Consider the following 21,740-nt stretch of genomic DNA (forward strand, 5'->3'; position numbering starts at 1 on the left):
GGTTGTATGGTTTCAGTAAAGCTACTGTTATGAATAGTTTGAGGTACATTTATTTTAAAAAATATGATCATGTATTTTTTTAAAAGACATGAAAAAATGTACTGAGACATTAGTATTAGGGGTTAGCAATAAACAGTTTGTTTTTTTGTCAAGCTGTGATTTCTATAATCATTTAAAGCAAAAACTGTACAAGAAAAAATACATTCATGATGTAGGCTACAATTCTGTTTCTATGACATATAATAAAGACGTAATTAAATAATAGTCCATAAATCATAAACTTTCATAGAGTAAATAGATACTAAATTAGAAATGTATTCATGTTCCTGTTAAGAAGGTGTTCTAATTAAGATGGAAACAGCGTAAGTATAGTATAAGCAAAATAAAAGACCTACAACCCTCAGTGGAAATGTTTATTTGTGGCATCCACCTTCTTCTCTCAGTCCGTTTGTTTTCAGACTTTCAAAAAGGGGCAAGAAAAAATATCACACACCCACACCTTTTTTTGTTTTTACCACAATTCAACAGTGCCAGTCTTTATTATTTGATCATGAGTCACTTGTTTATTTACAAAATATACTCAAGATGTTATTGTGAAAATATCATCTAGAGTTCTGTAAAAAGCAATTTAAAAAACATTTATTAGATACCATACTCTGGGATATGAACGAGATATCCGCTCTGAATACAGTACAGTCAGGGTAGCGTTCGTATGGGCACAGGAGAAAAAAACCCATCAATGAAGTGAAATTCCTGTAGACTAGAATTTGATTGTTATGACAAAAAAAATACTTTTTTTCAAAGGCTGATAAGATACTGTACAATTAATGTTTCCCAAATAGACAGGTCATTTGATAAGCGTACAGTATCTTCTACTTTGCCTTGTCTGCAGGACAGGATGTTCACATTTCATGACAAGTTTGAGGGCGGTTAGTGGGGGGGCAGATTGATTTGTACATATTTATCCCCGAAACACCAGTGCGATCAGATACAGTTTGCAAGCTCAGAAACATTAAACTTATTTGTTTCCTTCCCACAATATATCCGGAGAAGTACCGAAACAGGCCCCAGGTTAGCACTTGAAAAGTCATAGTGCGCCTTTTGTTTCTGAAGGGTATAATCCTCTTTTCCCTTTTGAATGGAAAAATGTGGCGTCAGATGTCTCCACAGATGATAATATCTACCGTCTTTTCAGTCAATGGGCATCTCTGTTTAAAGTCTCTTCACAGATTACCAGGCTTAAGAGGAGGAAAGCAGAAAAAAAAGTATTCATGTCATTCTAACATTGGATGACATGACCAGGACAAAGACCAAAGGAGTATGATTCCGGTTGGGTTTTTCAACCCGCCCACATTAGCACACAAACGGATGTAGCTCTAGAGCGGAGCATACCTCTGGTCACTCTGTGTGGACAGTGCAGTCCAAAGACACACACAGAAAAAGAACAATGCTTTACTTTAATCAGATTGAACTGCGACTCACACAAATCATGCAGTAGTAAGACTGGCCACTTTCAAAGACTCCTTTATTGAAGAAAAAATGTGCACAGTGCCCCCAGACGGAATGAGTAGTAGACATGCTGTTGGGAACCAGCTGTTTGACAGCCTCAAGGAGAAAATAAGTAATGAGAAATCTGCCAGGAACAGTGGTGTTCTGTTTCTGGATATGCAGCTGCATATTGTTGTCACACCATCCACGCTCAGCTGTTGAACATGAAAACTCAGAGAAGGAGAAATGTTCACTGCATCTTTTTAACTCTTATGAGGTCAACCAGCGAACACCGGAAAGAAGAGCTTGTGAATTATCAGCGTGTTTAAATTGTGCACTTGGTACCAAATGCATGACCTGGGGTCTGTTGCATGAAGCAGGTTTGACTAATGCAGGATTTTCTCAAATGAGTCAGATTGAATCAACTCGATAACTGCCTCCAGGATTACTCCAGGTTCACGAAGGCAAACGCTGGTTAAAATTATCCGGTTAAAGCGATTCAGGCTTAAACAATCTGACTAACTGCATGTTCACACCGCAGTTCAGTAGACAAGGAGGGTCGAATATGCAAAACCTTCGTTCGAGCCAGCAAATCCAGGGCAAAAGGACATGCTTCTTAATCCAACAACCATGAATTACAGCTCTTTATGGAAAACTATGAGGATTAAACCTGTTATAATAGCAAGGAGCTACAGTACACTGTACACTGCCGGACAAGACTCCTGGTGAAGAATAGCACATACAAAACTACACAAACTCACGTGTTGGCATTACTTAATTTACATTATTATGGCATTGAAGTGGAGCTCTTCTTTAAGCCATAGTGTAGTTGTAAGATACAGTGTAGAGCAATCCTCCAACTTAATGTGTTCCCTAATTTTATCCAACAAGAATAAGTGTGAGCAGAATCACACTGGAGGAGGAGAAGGAATGATCATCAACACATTAAAGAATATATTCCTGTGTTGGGATATTATTTATTTTTTTTGGTGTGAATCAAGTAGTATGTGAAGCTCCCCCCTCCTAAACTAGAATAAAAATGTGACCTAAATATATTTTATTAAAAAATAACCTAAATAAAATTGGAAAAAAACATCCTAAAACATTGGTCACAGTTCCACTAGAATGATGTTCAATTCTTTTAAAAAAAAGTCTCCCAGAGCAGGTTAAGAATAGAGAACATGTTAATCAGCTATAGTTAATTAACCAGATTCAGTCTCACTTCATGAAACTGAAAATCCAGGCTCTTGCCAATGTTTGCTGAAGTTATCCAGCTACCTGAGTAATCTTGCTTTGTGAAACAGTCCCCTGCTTTACTGTGCTGCAAAACAATATCACCGGTCTACAATGATGTACAACCAAAGATATCTGGGTTAAGTTTTGTCTGTAAAATACATGTACTGTACATGCAAGACAGATTAACAAAAATTAGAATAGAGAAAACTTTGCTTTGATTTATTTTTTTTTAACTTTCAGAACTGTACGTTACCATTACATTAATCTCTTTAATTTTACAATTAAGAAAATGCAACAAACAGCAGACAAACAGTTGATTAAAAATGTACAAACAGAATGTAGTTTTATCCTTGCAACATTTTCACTCAAGTGAGTCAGATGGCCATCTTGCGGCAGACTTCTGTCACAGAACCCTTTTTGTTTTTCCCCCCCAAGGTTGTCGTACAAACCAAACCGAGACCCTTCTCTACTTTAGGATGACTTTTCCTGATCTCTTGTAAGGCAGGATTAAATCCTGTTCCCCACAAACCACACTGCCAAATAACAGAGCTTCCTTTTGGTTTGTCTTTCTGAAAAGAAAACACCATTCTGTTTTATATATGCATCAGCTGGGCCTTGATTGTCAGCCTGTGCTCTATTAAGCTGTCACTCATCAGTCTGGCTCAGTGACTAGGTATACACACTAGCAAAAATGCATGCTTCCTATGGAGGGTTCAAGGGCTACCTCAGCTTCTCAGTCCACTCACAATGTTATATATTGGAATATACTGACATAAAGTCACACTGAGTCTTACAATGGCATGAGGGTAGACCAGGTGCACATTAGAAAAGTCTCACTTCAGGAAACCAAAAGACTATTCCTTTTTAAAATACTTTGGCCACCCTTCAGATAATTGACCGAGTGATTGATATGACAATGCAGCAACTGGCTGCATTTCTATACTGGCCAATCTGGTGCTATTAGGTCTGCCAACATATGCACCGCCAGCCCCAGTTTAGTCACTCAGCTATGTTGGAGGGTGCAAGATCCACTGCTACCTTGCCAGGTGATAAGGCTGTCACCTCAATCCTGCCCTGTTGAGCCTAGCAAATAGAACTGCTACTCACTAGGAAACATAGGAGCCTGTTCTTCCTTCTTAATTGGGCCTATTAGGACCTCTCTTCATTACTCCTTTGGGAAAACAACAGTCCCACAAGCCTGTACCCTGCTCCATTCTTTCCTACAGACACCTCTCTCTCTCTCTCTCCAAAACTCTCCTGTCCTGTCCTGTCCTGTCCTGTCCTGTCCTGTCCTTATTTTCAAGCTGCCAGACACAGACTGAACCCCCTTCTCCCTGCCTGCTCTTATCAGTCTTACCCTTGGTCCAGGGGAGTGGTCAGTTCCACACAGAGCCTATCCTCTCCTCTCCCCCCTGCAGAATCTCAGTGCCTCTGGCTGCCAATTATTCAATCAGCCCAGGTGTGTCTCATTGTACCCAGCTTTTCTCTGTTAACTTGTTGACTGTCTTCCAAAGCCACCTTTTACTCTCTCACAGGCCCTTGTATGCCTGTTGGCACCAGTTTTAAAGACTGAAGACCGCACGTTGATCATTGAAAGTAAAAGGGAGAATAATATGTGATAATAATATAAAAGGTCATTGTTGATGTATAAAGTTGGATCAAAGGATAGGTGTGCATCAACATTCAGATAAGGGGTTAAGATACAATTTGTTGCACATTAAACAAGGAATTGCTGTTAGTGTTGTCTGGCATTAATTCAACTATAAATGGTGTCAGAAAAATCCTACAAAGTGTAGAACATATATTTGTATTTGCAGAAAATAGCCACAGACAAATGGACCCTATCTAAAAGGAGGAACTACTTTTGTAATAGTGAAAATAATAGTGAAAAATAAAAGCAGCATATTCTAGAGAGCATACTGTCTGCATGGCCAGTGTTCACAACTATATTTTTGTATATATCACTTGCAAAAATGGAACTGGTTCTTTGTTAATTGGGGATATGTTTGAAATAATTACTCATTGTCGTTTTAATTCATTAAAATGACTTGAACATTCTTTACATCCGTGTACTGCAGTGCCTTGCAGTACTGAACACAAATACAGTTTAGTTAAGTCATTCAAATTCACCTGTGAAGTTTGCAGGGCTTTTTGTTGAATTACATGCCGAACAATCCCTGATGTTACTGCCTCACTTTTCGGATTGTCAAAGTGGTTATCTTTTGAAACAGTCTATTATGATGCCTATAAAGCAGATTGTTTCCTTTAATAAACACAGGTGTGGCAATTCTGTGTTTCATCTTGTGCTGCTTAGCACGGGATAGCCACTTAGCCTGAAGTACTGGCTGCCTCCTGTACTGATAACAGGTGAAATGAAAGCCAGTGTTTTATTCTGCCTTTGATAACTCACTCACATTGCAGTGAGTGACATTTAATTATGTTTAATCTTCCAGCAGGCACAACTGTACAATTTCCCTAATGTTATGGCTTGTTTTTGAAAAGAGTGTTTTTTTTTTAGGCTTGATCAGTTAAGGTCGAGTTCAGATAAATATTGGAACTTTTAAGACTTTCTTGTGACCCATTTAATCTGAGACTAAATACATTTGTACACCTTTCTTATGCCTTATCATGTTTTATAAACAGCAGCTGAAGCAGATATTTTGAATTTTACTTCAAACCAGGAACCTGGCTGTACTAGTGTTTGATGCATCTCAGGGATATAGGAACTATTATCTCTACCGGTAGCATGTGTATTCTACATTTTTGATAAGCCTCTTTTTATCAGCTGTCCAAACAAGACTTTTGTATTAGCAATCTTAAGTGAAATCAGAAACTTCCTTTTCCATCCGGTTTTGATATCATGTGAAAAAAAGAATACCTGCATGATAACATATTGCTCTAGTAATGAAAAATGCAGCAAAATACTTGGCACTGTCCTGTAGAAATAAATATTGTGAATGGCAGAAGATAACCTTTATTCAGTCTTATCTGGACTCACATTTTTGCAGGTTCGCTTGACTGAGGGTCAGTCTGTTGTTCTTGTTGTCTCCCTAACATACATGTTTACCAGCTGTCCCCATTCTGATTTGTGTTATTTGCTTTGTTGTAACATAATGACACTACATAAAGATTTAAAACAGTCATCAAAGTTTCAGTTTTTCACCTAAAGCAATCGATTGATCCCAAGCAATCTCATAAACAGCATTTTATAGTTGTTTTTGTGTAGTAGTAATAGGAATGTGTACTTTATGAATATCCATTAGAGTCCATTGTCAAATAAAGAGTTGAAGCCGCCTTGCAAAGCTCGCATATGAGATCATCTCTGAAAGTGTTAATTTTCATAATTTACTCCCTCAAAAACTTACCATTTCTCATTTTATTTAAATTGCAATCTCCAGTCCTTTGTACATCCCCTCAATTTGGAATCAGTGGTTGTCGATTTACCAGGCTTTAAGGCTGCCTTGATGAAGGCACGGACAAGGGCTTTCTAAACCTGTCTATAAGAGGTACGCTGTCGGAGTCAGCCGCCACTCTTTGTGCATGGCGCTGCCTGGAAGGAGCACCGCGGCGACTCCTGTTCAAAACACTGCAAGCTCACAGCTCCCTGACAGGTCTCAGCGTCACTGCTGGGTGACAACTCAAAGACACCCTGGCTGGATTAAATCCTGCCCCAGTAGCTTTCAGCCACTTTCCCTCCATCGTGGCATAGACTTGAACTGGGCTGTCTAAGTTACAGAGTTCAGTCTGCACCCTGTCCAAGCTGGGATAGTCAGGATCCCACTATAACTCGCTAAATTCGTCCATTCAGATGTTGAGTGTATGACTGCAGTGATATTGCACAATTGCGAAGCAGCTTTGTGGTATCCACTCACACTAGAGCTCTTCTGGGCATCACACATGGTTTATCGGGCAGAAAATACGTCAAATCTGGTGGTAAAGATCTGAAATGAGACTGGCTGAACATGCATAAAGTCAATCCTCCATCACTGAAAATCTGAAACTGAAAACCACGCCTTCATGTATCGTTTATTCTTGTAGTACAAGAAACAATTTGCACATTTCAGCCTTTGGAAAATAGAATAGAGAAAAGAGTGTGAGAATAAATGGAATGTTTATGACTTTTGATTTTCTGAGGAGTGATAGGGAGAAGAATAGCTGTCCTCAGTACCCTTAGATTCTACTTTCATGGAATAAGGACTGATGCCAGCTGGGTTTTTTGATGATCAAAGCAGGTCTCTTGAATTCTGCTTTTCCCATGCCACAAAACATCCCCTGTCAAAGGGTGAGTGGCCTTGGCTGAGGATGAACTGAGGTATTTTAACAGTTTCACTGAAAAATTAGTTTAAAGGGACTTGTATCCTACAGTAATACTGAAAGGAAATTAACCTCTGGTAAGGAAACAAGGAAACAGACATTTTTAAAAGACAAACAGTGGTGGGTGAAACCATTAAAATGTAAACAATATTTAAAGGATGTTTTGCACTATTCTGGATATAACATGTTCAGTCCTTGCAGTAAGGATTGTAAAACGTCTAGCCGAGGATGTGGATGTTACAATTTCCAGTTAAGAGTAAAATAAACTCAATGAAGTAACCGAGATCTGAACTGGAATAAAAAGAGGAGTTTTTGTCAACTTTGACCCTTGAAGACAGATGTTTGGCGTTAAAATTGTGAAGCTGTTTTAACTACAGCAGACACTGTTGAGTCAGTGGAATACAGTGAGCAACACAGTATTCCACTGTAAACTGTCTTGCTTCTTTATCAACTGATAGAGCACTGGCTCATTGAAATAGCCAAGTGAGATTTCTTCTTAATATGGTCTCACATTTTACTGTGTGCCAAAACGTGTATCGGAAAGAGTGAATCAGAAATGTTTTTGTTCTGCACAGCATGGTAAAATAACAAAATAAGAGCAGAAAGACATTTTTGACTTGCGTGTGATGTAACTGCAATGCTGGACCTCTGGGAGGTGTAGTTCTACAGAGATGAATAATACTTGGATAACTGAGGCTCAGAAACTAATTTATCTAAACCCATAATGTGCATTTTTTGCTTTAATTCTGTGATTTTTTTCTCTTTAAGTTGTTTCCATTTTATGTAATGTACAAAATATTTTTTATATGAATTTGTATCAGAAATTTCTTGGCTTTCAGTAGAACTACAGACCTAGATTTTTTTCAGAGATTTCTCTTAGAACAAGACCGTATTTTGTGAATGCAGAAGAAGATAAGTGAACATGTCGTGATCACAAACATTTAGTACGATTATGAGTTACTGAAACCTAGAGCATACACAGGACTTTTATAGTGTTCTTATTCCCCACGGAGCTCTTTCATGATCAGTGATTAGAACCCTGATCAAGTAACCTTAGGACAAACTCTTACGTCTCGTGTATCTTTGGTATACAGGGAAATAAGAAATAGAGTCCTGGGTAAATACGTTGAGGCATGACATAGAGCTCATACAGTAAGTACAACAGCACTGGGCCGCAACACAAAAAGGAAACTGTAGTGATTATGAAGCCTTGTTCTCTGCACCGTATCAGTGACTTCCTGCCTGGGCTGCCCGGTGTGGGTACATGCAGTACAGCAGTAAACTGCTCCACCCCTCTGTACTTGGCTGCCTGGGCTGCAGTGCCCATTGCCCACTCTTTAGAAGGGTTGAGTCTTAAAATAGCTGCCATGAAGTCATTCACAGAAAAGAGGAAGTGTTGAATAAGCCCCAGTGCACACAGCCTTGAACTTCTCTTTCATGAGCAATCCTCAATTACACATTACATCTGAAAATCGCTTGGCTGAAACCTCTTTCTGTCCTTGTTTCATAAAACGTTGACTGCTTTTGTCAGAAGTACCTTTCGGCTTCTCTGGCTTGGTTTGGTTCACATTTCTCTTCACACAGAAGAATGATATATGTTCACCTCCAGCTCTCTAATATGTAGACTTACTGCTGGTTGAATCATTTTTCCCACAAGTATCACACTGCGCCCTCCCAAAAATTCCTGGGTATTCTGTGGTTCAGAAGCTTCACTTGAGAATAGTAATCGCCTCTATTACTTGTATTTTATTTGACAAAAGTGTGGCTTTCTTTCTTGATCAAAGATTCTTGCTGTGTGTGTTTACTATTCTATCAACACGACTGTGTTTTGGATATCTAGCCCCTGATTGAAAGGAAGTTAACTGGAAAATTAACTGGAAATTGTGCAAATAAAGACTCAAAGCTGACGTACGTCTCTTTTTTCACAATCAGCAGTTTCCTCTTTTCATTTTAGACCGATTAACCACTGAAACAATTGTATAAAAAAGTTGGTTGAGGGTGTACTGTAGGGGAAGCCGAGGAATGATCTGTGATTCTTGACACAGTCAGTCTGTTAATGTCACTCAAAGGTCCCTCAGTGAATATCCTGCTGTCAGTTTATTGAAAGTGTTACCTTTTGACCCTGAGAGTTTAGGATACGTTCGTCAGAGCAAGATAGAGTAATACCTTTCAAAGGTGGCAAAATCTTGATTGTGGTGATTCAGATTGTAGCATGAGTTACGAGAAAAGCGCTGTTCACACTGAGCTCTAGGGAAGTGAAGGTAGTAGCAGTCACATCTGAAGTGGACAAGAATAGATTCTGAAGGTCTGTGATAATATAGCACGAAATTAAGTGGAATCTGGTTAATAATTGTTCACTTTAATAGTGAACTCAATCCTTGAATCTTCCTGAAAGTAAGTCACCTTGGGACCCCACAGTCACCAGAACCATTCTCACACACACAGAGCTCCAGAACGCAGCTCTTCCCAGGGTTCTGTGTCTGTATACATTTTGGCTGTTTTCTTTTAGTAGTAGCAGGTGCAAAGTGACAAAGACATTTTTGTCGACAACTTTGTTTGGAGGTGGGCTCGCATTGTTCCCTTTTACAGAAATGGCTGTGGTTACCTCACTGCATACAGTATGTTGCTCATGAACTTTTTTCTCACTAAGAGCAACTTAATAACCATGTGTTTTATTTCAAATCATCCACACATTTTCTTTCATTCTTGTCTGATGTGTTAAAAAGATTTGCCAATACGAATACGTTGTTGAGTACAAATTCTACGTTAAGAATAGATTTTTTCAATTTTGTCTGTTAAAGGTCAGTCTTTGTTCCAAAACAACATGCTAAACACACACTGATACACAGTGTGAACTGCTGAAGACAGGTCACTGTGAAGGCAAATTAAATGCTAGTGACAGCCTGGATCTACGAAAGGTCCTGAAAGTTATAGATCAGAAGTTAACAAAGGTTCTTCAAAGGCAAATGCCTATACTCAGCGACCAGTCACTTGAGATGAATATTGAGGTAACGCCATTTCCTGGCTGTAGATTTGTAGGAAAATGTTCGTTCTTCTTCTTGTATGGTTGCAGTGAGGTCAGGCTGATGGACCGAGTACAAAATGCTTTGTGTTAATCTTAATAAGCAAAGCGTTGAAAGAGTTGAAAGTTAGGGGAGTGGCTCCTCTGAATTGGTTCTGCATGATCAGTTTTTGTTTATTGGTAGATCATTTTTTATTCTGCTAAGCAATTCGTTCCTTCCAAAAATGGTTTCGAAAAGGTCTTTCCAAAAAAAATGTTGCCAGAATGTTTGCAGTGCAAGCACATTACTGTTGAATTAAGTCCTTTGTGCCTCTGGGAGAGTTCTGCACAAAAAAATTTAAAATGATGTGAACAGTATTGAGTAATTCTGAAATATTGTCGTGATTATTTCATTATCCATCCGTCTTCAATAACTGCCTAGCCCAATACAGGGCCACAGTGAGTTGGAATCTAACCTGGCAGACAACTGGAACAAAGTACAGTATACCCTAGACAGGACACCTGTCCAGTCCAGCATGCGCAGATACATACAAGGGGGCAGCTTTGAGACACCAGCCTAGGTCTTGGACAGTGGGAGAAAACTGGAGCACCTGACCATGGAGGGAACATGCAGACAGAATGTCACCCAGGCTGGAATTGAACCCAGGACTTACAAGCTTTCAGGCAGTAAGGCTAGCTGCCCCACCAGTTCAAATGTGGCCATGTCAGTTTCAATTGTTTTGGAAATTTAATTCAAAATACCTTTCATTGAGCTCAGTTTAACAGGACACTATTAAGGTTTTCACATAAAATTATTCTCCTCACTGCTGGAGTGCTTATACTGTTTGGTGAAGGACACTAATTTTGAGTTTAAAAAAATCCTTTAGGGACCATTGATTTAGTGGTGCAGAATTGCCCCCTGGATTAGATCGGTATGATATCATTATTTTGACAGCTAACCTAGACAGAATGAAAAATATCTTTGTATTGGGATCACATGAACTGTTACCATTTATCCTGCGTAAATAGGTCAGTAACCTGCATGAATAGGAATGACCAAATCTCATAGCCCTCAGGTGTAGTAACTGATAATCACATATATGCGACAGATAAGTAAATAACATGTTTTTTTGTTAGCCATAGGGAATTTATTCCTTGTGGCCTAAGATGTAATGAAAAAATAGTTGCTGTAACCGCAATATTATGTAAGCAATACTGCCAAATACCAGACAAAGGGCAATTTGTGTTGAAATTAGCTTCAGCTTTGCCAGATTCTAAAAGCTTGTGGCTAGAAGCTTTGTGTCGGCTTCTCCTGTGAAGCAGAGTTCTTGCAATTTGGGTCCCATATAGACCTTGTTGTGGCTGGTTTGTTACTTTGGCCTGACTGAGCAGGTAGATGTGAGGATGTCTTTCTTTCTCCTGTGACACATTCCCTGTAGACACATCAAAGGGCGGCTTAGTCTTGTCAACATTTGATTCATTGAGTTTTGGTAAGTGGGCAAAGAATCCTTTATTTTCCTGCCTGAGGCACATCTTAGCAGAACCTAGTGAACTGGGAGTGCCTGCAGAAAAGAGACAGCATTTAACATATTTAGCATCTGACATCATGAGCTTGTACTCGTTTTTAACTCACTAAGACATACATGATCGATATTTGCATGATATTTTGGCGTCTTAATTGATTTTCTCATGTTCACTTTTTAATGTACCAAGTATTCCAATGTATGAGAGATTTATTATAGAAAGTTATTGTTGCTTTTAAAATACTGATGTAAAATCCAAATCATTACTTTATTGAGTCTCTTTCGCACATAAAATAATGAAGTCATCTTTCCCCCTCAGAATAATGATAGTTTATTGTTGCTTAATGCAGTAAAAATCCAAGTATATAATTGCAGTTCTGCCGTTATAGCCTACTCTAAACAGAAGATTGTGCTTGAAAGAAGGAAACTTTAAAAGTATCCCAGTGTACAGTTGAATAAAAGGCTTATTATTAGGTGTCAGAAGGTTAAGTCATTAATGAGTGCTTCTACAGCTAGGAAAATTGCTGGAAATGATGTCCATCTCTTAGGCTACTGCCGACCAACCGCATTTAGTGACCAAAGGAGGGTAATTCATTAATCAAAACAGATGTTAACCCGGTCAAGAAAAACAAATGAACGCATAATTTGTTGAGGAAATCACTACTAGCCTGCAGCCCTCAAACAGACAGTAGTTACTAACTGGCAGGAAGAAAACACCTTTTAATTTAGAAAATATTCTGTGTTACATCAACTTATTATATGTGGCAGTTCTTGGCTTTTGAAAAGCAAAGCATCTTCTTTTTCCTGTGTAATTTTCATCTCCATCATCATTATTATCTGTCACTGTAGTGGTCGTATAGATAAACGAATAACAATATTGATGTTCAAAGCCTTTTGCAACAGAGAACAGTTTGCTCTGTTTTCTGACAGTAAATTCAAGTTTGAGGAAGTGACAGTATGAAATGCATGACGGTCTTGTAATAATGAGAGTGATTAAATTAGGATTAAACATTGTAAACATTGCTAGGAAATTTTAGATTCAAACCCACTCTCTTCACGCAGTTGTTTCAGTCCTGCAGGCGCTAATACCTGAGAAGCACAGAAGCCCTGAAATGACAGTTCTGTCCTTGAGGTGACTGTTAACGTCAGCCGCTTGTCTGAAACCAGCAGCGTGCTGCTTCCCTTCTGTGGCTTTGCATGCACCTTGCACAGAAATAAAAGTATGAGAGAAAACCAATTGAATCTAAGGAGCAGGAAAAAAAGGTTATTTCCACTTCACAGCTGGAATGAAGTTTGTCAGTACAAGTGTTTGCCAAAGAGTGAGGCCTGCCAATATTTTGTGCAGTCCCACGTGTCAGCCATCATTTACCAAATTAGACCTGAAAACCGACAGAGGTATAAAACGCTGTTAAATAGAGTGTGTATTTCCAGCACAGCTGTTTGGTTTCACTTGTCAAAGGCAACGTAATGTGCAGTGTGCTTTACTGCAGTTTTTCGTGGATTCCTTCTGCTGCTGTAAAATAAAGCTACTGAAAACTGACCTGGTATGGAGTCTGCCAAATATAATTGTCTTCATAAAAATATGTACACATGTTATGAATTATAGCAGATTTTACATTTTAGTGTAGATTTACAATATAATTACTGATCCCTGATCCCTTCTCTGTAATCATAAACAAAATGAAGTTAACTCTTTCTTCATGTCACCTTCTCAGCGTCCTGATTTGGTTGTGAAAGGCAGCTGGAGCCCAGCGTTCTGTCGGAGATCTTGTTTTTAACCAGTGAGTCAGTGTTTGACCTGAAGGTACTTCACAATCCTCTTTACAGATCACACCCAGCCATAAAGATTGGCTGTAAATAGTCTCCACACCACACCGTGACAGCATTTGAGTTGGGCTTTCCTTTGTAAATAACTTTCTTCAATCAAGAAGTGCTAATTGTATCATACTGGTCATGGTAGATCATTACCATAAAACTAGCTTTCCAGGTGCTTAATGAAGCCTCTGCATGCCCTTAAAAGCATTCAGGAAGCATGCTGGATTTTATATCTGTTATAAAAGGGCCAGGTGTATGGGATAAGTAGATAGGCTACCTGTTCTTTCTTTGGATATAATTGATCTCCTTCCTGCTTGCTTTAAGAAAGAAAAGACTGGCCTCATTTTACTATTGAAGTGTGATTGAGAAGGGTTTGGGGTATAAAGAGAATGGGGCTTTCTCACAGTGTGTTTAAAGATTGGAAAAATAATATAAAATAAGTGGCCAAAACAGTGTTGTTTTTTAGTAGATTACATATTTTCTGTATAACTGTGAAATCTGTCAGTTTTATATCTTTCTTACACTCACTTATCATCTTATTTTAATATGTATTTAATTTGTCTCTGATTGAGATTGAAGTGAGACAAGGACAATATCAAGTGTTTGTTTATTTCTATGTTAAAAGAAAGTGAGGTTATTTCGGATTTGAATTTGTTTTATATTGAGAAAACATTTGAAAACAACCCGGAATTTCCATTGTCTTTGCAATTACTTTACTATGTATATTAGATATAAAAATCATCTATACATTTTTTAAAAATCTGTCATAAAATCCCTCCACTCCCAAGGAATCTACTTATTTATACTTATATAAAAAAAAACATTTCAGCCTCTGACAGGGGAACACACGTGCTGGAACATATATCCCTAGTGTGTTCAGTCTGTATTACCAGGCTGATAAATTTATTCAAAAGCTCTTTGTAATTTGTTAGCTGTCAAAAAACTTGCACAGGGGGAAAAAAAAACAAATAATCAAATAAATAAAATCAAATAATAATAATCTTATTGATTTGTTTCCCTTTGAGCTGTGTAAGAACACTTGCCAGCATTATACAAATAAATCTGAATTAAATTAATTTAAGCCCACTTTATTCTTTTTCCTGTTTGCCTGTCATGAAGAAACCTCATGTGAAACTCTTAAAGGTGTTCTGCTTACTAACACTGTGTCTGCGCACTGTCACTGTAGCTGGGTATACATGCATATCACTGCACAGTTTTTCAGAAGACTGATAATACTAATGAGTGCAAAAGCACCTACTGGAACTTTCTGAATGTGTTTTATATTAGCCTTTGAAATAATTACATCTTATGCTTGGAGAATATAAAGTATACTGCGGCATTTTCTTAGGTATTTTTAAAGGTCAGAGTGAGAACACTTAACCATTAACACTGGTTTTAACAGAAGGTATCTGAGTTTCAGGAGGGTGCAGCCAAGTTTTGATATGCTTAGGGGGAAAATAAATGTGAAAACATTAACTCTTGGGATCTGACTCTGCCATAGAATAATAAAAATTAAAATCAAAATTTTCCCAAATCAAAACTCTAAAACTGATATCCTCACCCTTTTTTTTTTTAATTTGCTACTGCGACCTGCTCCAGATGGAAGGACCAATATGCCGTAGCCTCCAGGCCAAATGCAGTATCTAACCTTCCTTGGAGTACTTTAACTGTCTCTTAAGAGGTAATTCATGAGATTGAATACGCCCCATTTGGTAGAAAGTAGGAAATATTAAAGTAGGTACAGTTTCCTTTCTCATTTCTCCCTCACCACATTCTCTGAAAATTATAAGGCATGTCCACCAGCAACATGATTAAATGGTAACTAAGTCTGAAAACATTCAAGAGGAGAGTTGCCTTAGGTGAAGGGGTACCCTTGGTTCTTTGAAGTGATAAAGACATGTTTAGTATTAGGTAGGCCTGCTGATGGCCTATCTGTTGTAAACCTGAGTTCCTGTATGATCTCCCCTGAGGTCAGCCCTGCCACTGATAGGATTGATAACATTCTTCAGTGCTCCTCATGGCTCACTGGGGGAGTGAGGTACAGATAATAGGCCGACCACTGCTCGTGCTGTAGGAGACACTGCCTGTTGGACTGCTACTGCATCATCAGACAAGGACACAGACAATCTAAGACATGCCATCATATTCTTGTTTTATGGTCCTCTCACAGTGAATAAATAAGTGTTTCATTTTCAAGATGCAGGTTAATCCAGTTTTCTTTTTTTAAACTAGGAAATAGACTATATTGTTGCACTTACTTACAACAGGCCTCCACGTTTAGGTCTATTTCAAATGATAGAGCACCAGGAACCTGAATACCATGCTACAGAGAACACATCGTGACTAACTGACTTGAGCTGGGGACCACTGAGTAACGAGAACTTCTGTCACATTATCTTTATGAGTTTTATTATTCTCTCATTAGTTCCTGCGAGTAACGTGGGATTAAAGGGGAACCGCAGTTCCATTTTTTCAGACAGGTTATTAAATCTTGGTAAAAAAAAATTCATTGAAAGAATCGCAAAATTTTACACATTCTGAACGAAGCACAAAATCGTTACCTTTGTGAAAGTACTGCAGGTCGCCATGCGGTGGCAAACCTATGGTTTCACCACGGGCGAGAGCGAGAGTTCACGACAATTGTGACGTGTTGCAGCCCTTCCTGCTCACTAGTCACTGTAATGTCTAATGTAATGAGATGTACAATGGAATAAGTGCAGGTTGTTCAGTAGTTGTTTAACCGCAAAAGGTTTCCAATGTGATCTGCATGCAGTGTTAAAAAGTAAGTAGTATTTGTTGGCAAAATCATCTGGAAGTTGAGAGCAATATTCCTCTTGGATCAAAATTAACTGAGATGAGAAAGACCTAAAAATGTCAATTACAATATCGTATTCGTTGGAGATTCTGATTTATTTAAATTCTGACTTAAGAAGGGCTTTACGGTCAAAAGGCCGATGCCTATTGTCAGCCTCTTAGGAGATACTCATGTGGAAGTGTGCCTAGCTGTAGCCGCTAATGTAATCTGTAACCCAACTCGCAACATCATAAATACTCATGTGTTCTGGGCAATACATATTTTAGTGTTTACAAAGCAGTATCATGTATCGATCAACTGCAGCTGAAAGTTAAAACTTTGTATAAGGGTTGTTCATAATTTGGAATTGCTAATGCTTTTCATACTGTCCCGTTTCGAAATTGGTGTTTTGTCAATCAGCTCAGCTCTTCTCTATGGCCCCTGCATTGGTATGGAAGAACAAGGCTGTGATATCAAGCCACTTGACATTTCTGTGTGCCATACAGGTGAGGTAGTACCAAACAGAGGACTCCTATATCTCTGATCAATGATGCTGAGAAATCACAGTTTGCTTGGAAAGACCCACGCTGTACCCACAGTGCCAGGACTGCGCCTAAACGTTGTCTGGTGTTAAATGGATATATCATTCTACATAATGACCAAGACTAAGCCTTTTTGTACATTATCTTTAAAAAAGGAAACAGAATATCAGCTTTTGCCTGACAGGAGTTATTTTTGGATCTTTGAGATGGAAGCTGTCTTCTTTCCAGACAAAGGCCCTTCATATGAATTTTGACATTTTTCAGTTCTTTTACCTGGGAAGTGCAAATTTAAGGATGACAAATGAATACTTTCCACATGAATGGATTGCTTTTAGCTATAACTCATCATCTGATGAAGTAGTTCTGATTGAAGGCTGATAAATTATAACCTGGGGAGGGGTTATAAGCCCTTTCTGCTTACTGCTGACAGAGGCTTTATCTTGACAGCCATCCTTTTGTGTTTAAGTTTCTGGACTTCCTGTCCACTGGTTCCACACTGAACAGGACTGGCTTTGTGAAAAGTTACCCAGGGTGATTGGTAGGTAGCTGAAATTACAAACCTTCAAAATCGGATACACAAAAACACAGTGAAATCACGAAGAACGGGAGAGCTCGAAGCTACGGAGCTGACGAAATTGTTCGTTTGCTCAATGACCCATCCGTGTATTTGCATTCGATGGGTACAATTAACACACGATTAAAAACACGAATATATTGCAAGATAGACACTTGACCAAGGAGTCTGTAGGCATGCACAGGAAGAGCTACCAACCTTTATTGTGAGTTCCATTGGGTAACACACAAAATGCATGTCTAAATGAAGATAGTACAGTACAACAGATGCCAATAAACTCTAACAAGAATTTTCCCAGTTGCAGTTAGTAAAACATATCAACGTGCATCTGTTGCCTTGTGCTGTTCCCTGTGCAGTAGAGGGAGACTCAATGGATGTTTACAGTGCATGTCTAACTGGGTGATTGTGTAGCACTGGGTGAGTAGGTTAAAGAATTGAAAAGCCAGCTTATTAAATAATGTAAGAAACAAAGTAATAGAACTATATACAGAAATTAAATGGTTTATTGGAGAGGTTTATTTTACTGTGTATTATCGGAGTCTATAAAGGGAAAGCAATTTGGCCATGCACCAATCTTTATTAAGCTGATTTATCTGTTTTGCAGACTAAAACACTTAATTATTAATTTTGAAATCAAGAGACGTTACAATTTTACAATATACCACCAGCACCTCAGCTGGAATTATACTGTAGAACTGAATTGTATTTTCTAATGTTGTATTTTTTTCTTACATTCTAATTTGGATATGTCTGCTGTAAAGTGTCTTTAGAGTTCAGCGCATGAGAACTGTGAAACCCTTTGATCTGGGGATAGTTCAAAGGAAAGCAAGCTGAGCAGTTCCTGAAAGGTATTCCATGTGTAGGTATATTAAAGGAATGTAAAAGGTCCGAGTGGGAGGTGAAGAATAACAATGAGAATTTAATTCCATGCTGAAAATTTAAAAGGTTTTGTCCATATATTTGGACACAGTGTTAGAAGAGTCACACACCCGAAGAAGGCTCCACAGACGAAACGTTGTGTTTTTTTTCTTCTCTTTTCAGCAGGGAATAAATCTATTCCGTTACAAGAGTCGTCTTCAGATGTGTACACAGTCCCTTTAAAGGAACTTAATCTCTTTAATTTTACTATTAGAGTTCGTGCTAGGACTTGATTCGGTTATTCAAAGTTTTGAAAGACATTGGCGCTGTCATCTCAGAAAGAAAAACCACTTGAAGGTCAATAATAAAACACTCAGAGACTTGTAAGTGTTGGGTACAAACTGCTGCAGTTTGTTGACAGTGACACTGTAGAATCCATCAAGAAAAAAAAAGTTTTGGATAGTATTACTGTATGTGTAAAAAAGGGGAAATTTAAAGTTCAACAAAGAACCCATACATTGTGAGGAATATTTTAGAAGGATTAGTGTATGTTTTTCTCTTTAAATGCGAGCTTTTAAAAATCCTGCTTTTCTTAGCTCACTTTAATCTGTGACATATTTAGACACGTATTCAGTGTGCAGCTTTAGTACATGCCTAAAATCACACACATGAAACACAGGCTTAGGCATGTACTAGATTCACTCACCACGTTGTATCAGCCTGTGGATCTTTGATATTCATGACTTTTCATTTTTATATTCCGTTATAAGACAGATGGTATGCAGCTGATTAAATAAGTTTTGCAACACCATTCAAGTCTCAACGCATACACCTTTGTCACTTATCACCAGTACGTGCCATTTAAACTATCTGCATTAGTGCTGTTTTCACTGCTTTTGGCTCTTAAAATAAGATGCTCCTATGTGTGTTTTTGTTGTTTTTGTGCATTAGCTTTGCAGATGAACTGAATAGCGTGGTCGTCTTTGATCCCTCATTGTGAAAAAAACAACAGCAACATCTCAAAACATTTCACAGTGTGACCGTTCAGCTCTGCTGGGTCTGCTTTGTTGGAGTGTAATAAACTTCAAGTAGTCTTGTTGACAGTTGCGAGTCTGCCTCCTTCCAGCGGTAGTTTTCTCTCATCTCTTGTTGGTGGACATGTACACCGTATAACAGGGCACAAGAGGACCTTGTTGAAAAGGTTCTGGGGTCACCAGCCTCAAACAGCACTGGTCTGCAGGCATTTTACTGACTGGCTGGGGATTAATGCAGCACAAACACGATTGCTGATGGTTTGTTGTTTCTTCCTTGCTTGCCCTCAGAGGTGCTGCTGGCAGGTCATGCAAACACAGGAATTTCAGGAACAAAAGAGGTGGAGTAACGGAGCATTTAAAGCAATGCCGTCAGAAATGGATCGCGCTTCCTTGGGGAGTCTAGTGTGGGTGGAAATGAGGAAATGCAAAAGTGATCAAACGGACAAACAAAGTCAAAGCTGTGACTAAGCATGAGTATAAAGCTGTGACTAAGCATGAAGGGCTCTGTGTATCCGAACGTGTGCATCTGTAGGTCTCACAAAGGTTACAGTCCTTCTTGGAACCACTTCGTACTTTGAATTCAGGGTTTTTCTGATGACCTATGGGAAGTAGATGACAGAACAATAAACATACCGCAATACTGGTAAACGAGTGACAGAGTGTGAATTGATGTAAGTGGGCCTTGCGCATCCAAGATGTAAAAACAACCCCCCAAATATGCAAGGCCAGGACTTTCATTATAGCACCACTATATGCTTATTGTTGTCGATCTACTGCCAAATACCTACAATTCTGTTTGATACTTCCCACTAGTAAGTTCCGTTTCGTAGAATAAAAATACCACAGTATTCCATTGACAGTGCTTGTGTTTTTTCTGGGGCATTTCTGTGTTTTTGATCTTTTATTAGTTATTATATATATAATATAAAGTTATTATTTTAATTTTACTTTATTTTCACTAGTTATAAAGACCATGCAATCAGCACCATATGTGTGACGATACTGCTGCTCTTTGGAATGAGCAGGGGATTGGGAGTCATCAGGTGAACCCGCTCGACAGGCTGATGAGACTGGGGGGCGGCATGCTGACAGGGAACAGCTGGGCACAAAGGAGATGACCAGGGGGATGAGGTCAAGCAACACTAGGTCCAAGCCGAGATCAATGCCATAGACAAGAGCAAGCACAAGGGAGATCCAAGAAATGTAGACAAGAACCAAGCAAAGTCAGGAAACAGAAACAAGCAAAGGACTAGAGACACAGGACGCACAGAATTGAGAGGCTCAGAGTACAAACTATGACAGAGGCGTGAGCAGTCTGAGCAGCTCTTAAATATCCCCGAATCACCCAGACAGGCAAGTTGGTGGTTGCCTCCAGGTGATTCAAGTCTCCTGTCAGTGTCCACGGCAACCGGCAATGAGTGACAGGCGGATGAAGCAGAAGCCGACTGCCACGCCAGTGCTAGCTCCCCCCACAGAGCAGCAGCTAGGACGAGCCTGACGATATGTACATATGAACAAGTAATAGGTTTATTCCATGCTGAAAAAAAAGAAGAAAGAAAACACAACGTTTCGGCCGTGGAGCCTTCTTCAGGTGTGAGCATATGTATATATGATTGGTGTATTTATATATCAGTGTACATGATAACACTGAGTTTTAGAAACATGGGTTACTCAAGGCTTTTAGATAAGGGTATCTACTTCATTTTTCATTTCACAGATTTAAAAATTTCATGTTTTTTAATTCAAGAGAGCAAAGCAAGTATCACAGCATGATAACTTTGTTCTCTCTCTTTCTTTCAGCGATATATTTGATGCCATGTTCCCAGTCACACACATCGCAGGAGAAACTGTCATCCAGCAAGGTTTGAACACATTATTTCCTCTCCCAACACACATGCACACTGAGACACGTTTGTGTCCTAATTTGGTGATAATAAGGGGCGTACAGTGCATATTCAGGAAAATCACTTCCTAAATTACTCAGTAGCTACGAACTTGCTTTTGGAATGTTGTGTAATTCTTTAAAGAACAATGCACTTATTTCCTTCAATTATAATGTAAAAACAGGCAACTCATTGTTTTGAGGTGTGCACGCTATTCATGTTTAAACTTGGCTAAAAAAAGCATTGTTTAGGAATAGTATTCTTACTTTCAACATACACTTCAAAGGTGCCATATATTAAGTAGCCCATTACTTTATAGACTGTTTTCCTTCATCATTGCAATGCGATAGCTCATATTTTCAACCTTCTAACTTGTAGATCTCAATCCATATGCCCCTCAGTTGGCATATGAAATCAGACGTGAAGGATTGAGTAGGAAAACATACCGAATCATCTCATGGGTTGATATAGGCTTTCATAATGCCAGCTTGCTTAGCCTGGACTTCTCCTGAGACCTGGCTTTGGGTAATAGCAGTGCAAGCTGGGTTTCAAACCAGCGAAAGGGGGAGGTTTAAAAAAGAGCTCTTATGATCTTGAGAGTTCGCATGATTCAGAGATTGTTTATATTTATTTCTAAAAACAACATTTCATGTTAACCAGAATCTGTAGACACACTGC

General features: G+C 38.8%; 1 protein-coding gene across 2 annotated transcripts in view; it reads left to right on the forward strand.

The window, feature by feature from the left end:
• Window positions 1-21,740, forward strand: part of prkar1b (protein kinase, cAMP-dependent, regulatory, type I, beta) — a 77,324-nt gene that overhangs the window by 30,725 nt on the left and 24,859 nt on the right. For both annotated transcript variants that reach the window (XM_088936206.1, XM_088936207.1), the window contains one exon: window positions 20,980-21,041. In XM_088936206.1, coding sequence (XP_088792332.1) covers window positions 20,980-21,041 — 62 coding nt within the window. The remainder of the gene's footprint in view (window positions 1-20,979; window positions 21,042-21,740) is intronic.

The sequence above is a fragment of the Atractosteus spatula genome, chromosome 18 (genome assembly GCF_055471065.1).
Source record: "Atractosteus spatula isolate fAtrSpa1 chromosome 18, fAtrSpa1.hap1, whole genome shotgun sequence".
NCBI classification, from domain to species: domain Eukaryota; kingdom Metazoa; phylum Chordata; class Actinopteri; order Semionotiformes; family Lepisosteidae; genus Atractosteus; species Atractosteus spatula.